Source organism: Pinus tabuliformis, chromosome 1_2 (genome assembly GCF_031772625.1).
Source record: "Pinus tabuliformis cultivar Carrire ecotype Pingquan chromosome 1_2, CPIR1, whole genome shotgun sequence".
NCBI lineage: Eukaryota > Viridiplantae > Streptophyta > Pinopsida > Pinales > Pinaceae > Pinus > Pinus tabuliformis.
In genome coordinates, this window is record NC_142298.1 from 967366645 (window position 1) to 967368552 (window position 1908).

The 1908-nt window shown below is 44.7% G+C and overlaps 1 protein-coding gene across 1 annotated transcript; it reads right to left on the reverse strand.

The window, feature by feature from the left end:
* Window positions 1-259: 259 nt before the first annotated feature.
* Window positions 260-838, reverse strand: LOC149209199 (uncharacterized). The gene has a single exon (XM_089398539.1). The coding sequence runs from the start codon at window positions 836-838 to the stop codon at window positions 260-262; it is 579 nt and encodes a 192-aa protein (XP_089254665.1).
* Between the last annotated feature and the right edge of the window lie 1070 nt (window positions 839-1908).

Below are 1908 nucleotides of genomic sequence, written 5' to 3' on the forward strand. Positions count from 1 at the left end.
GATCGTGAAAAGACTTCTACCTATATTCTGCATGGGAGAGTCACGAGAGAGCTGGGGTATCGAGATCCTGTGATTGGACCAAAAAAGGTGAGTGGTGGGAATGAAGAAGGGAGGATCGAAATTCAATGCCTGGCGAGCTGCGTGCGACTTGAATGATTTTGGCTAGAGATCACAAGAATGAGAGTGGGGAATGATAAGACAGGAGGTCGAATGGGTGCTGGAATGACTGATCAGAGATTTTGACAGGCAACTAAGCTGACTACGGGACTGGATTTTCATATATGAGATCATTTTCTTTGACTTGGACGATCTGTCTGTTGGTTGCCTTAGTGGCGTAATGGTCCGCTTCAGTGTTGTTGTCTCTTAGAACATGTTTGAAAGTTGTGTCTCCCATTTCTTTGACATTATCCTCAATCCTGAGCTTTACATTATTAAGAGCCTCTTTTTTAAATTCTGTTCCCGCCACCATGGCTGCAATGACGATGGCCGAGTCTCCCACTATTATTGGATTCCTGATTCTCAGCTGGTTCAGAATGAGGGTACCTAAGTAGAGGCTGCAAGCTTCAGCCAGGTTATTGGACATTTGGCCCAAACCCCATTCGTAGCTTACCAGATTTTTGCCATGGCTGTCCTTTATGATACCCCCTGCTCCAGCTTCCCCCGGGTTATTTTTGGAGGCCCCGTCGAAATGCAAAGTAGGGCGATTCTGATCTAGGATCCATTGACTTACTTCTTCCCTTGTGCCTCTGAGCTTCCAGTGTATTCTTCTCGTGCTAGCTTTGGGGTGTGCTAGATGATTGTTGCTATGATTGATGCTGAATTTGTTATACCATTCCATCTCTTCTTTGTGCCAGCTTGATTGGTCTGGAGGAGCTACCAAGTTTGCACTTATTGTTTCAGATATGAGCACTGTTGTTTTTGCCAGTATGCAGACAAGGTTGGGCTTCTTGTCATTAAAAATACAGTTATTCCTAGCTAACCAGATTTGCCAACTAAGGGTAGCCGAGATGCATTTCCACATACGGGTGATATTGTTTTTACCTTTCTTAGGATAGGGATAACATTTTGCCCAGTTTTTTTGAAGGGAGGATAGATGATCAAAAGTCTCTTCAATTTTCATTGGGCTGACAATCTGAGTCCAACAACTTTGAGCGAGGGGGCAGTGGAAGAATAGATGATGGATGCTCTCCTCCTCAGCACGGCAAAAGCAGCATATTGATGGCCCCAAGATCCCTCTTTTCCTTAGATTTTCAGCGGTAAGCACCTTTCCTTTGAGGGTCCAATTGAAATGTTTGACCTTTGGGATGCATTCTGATTTCTAGACAATTGTGAAGAGGTTCCATTTGGCTGTCAAAGTGGAAGCCTGGAGGAATTTGTAACCATCTCTGACAGTGAATTTCCCACTGCTTGGGTCCCATATATACCTGTCTTCAGCCCCTCTGTTGGTGGGTGCTGCGCCTGTGAGGGAGACCTTGAGATTATGCCATAGTTCTCTGAGCTCATTGGGAATTTGCAGGTCCTTCCAGCCCTGCCATGTGTTCCGGTCCCAAGTTGAAATTTCATACAAGGAGGTTAAGTTTTTAGCTTCCATCCAGATGTGCAGAGGCCTGAGATTTTGGTTGTGGATTCTTGGTTTGGTGCCCATGATTCTATCAGTCCAGATATTGACCTCCTGGCCGCTTCCAGGCACTTTGGAAATGTTCTCTCTGAACTGAGGAAGGACTTTTTTAATTAGCTTCCAAACAGGGGTGCAAGATCTTTCAGCTATTGTTTCGGAAAGAAGATTAGAATTTGGTCCATTCAGATATTTCCTCTTTAATACTTCTACCCACCAAGAGCCTTTGCCGGTGAGGATTCTCCAAATTAGTTTAAAGCCCATAGCCCTGTTGGAGAAGCTCAAAATTTTGA

Bases quoted from the DNA above. Each gene is read 5' to 3' on its own strand.
- LOC149209199 (XM_089398539.1), bottom strand. From the start codon at position 838: ATGGAATGGTATAACAAATTCAGCATCAATCATAGCAACAATCATCTA.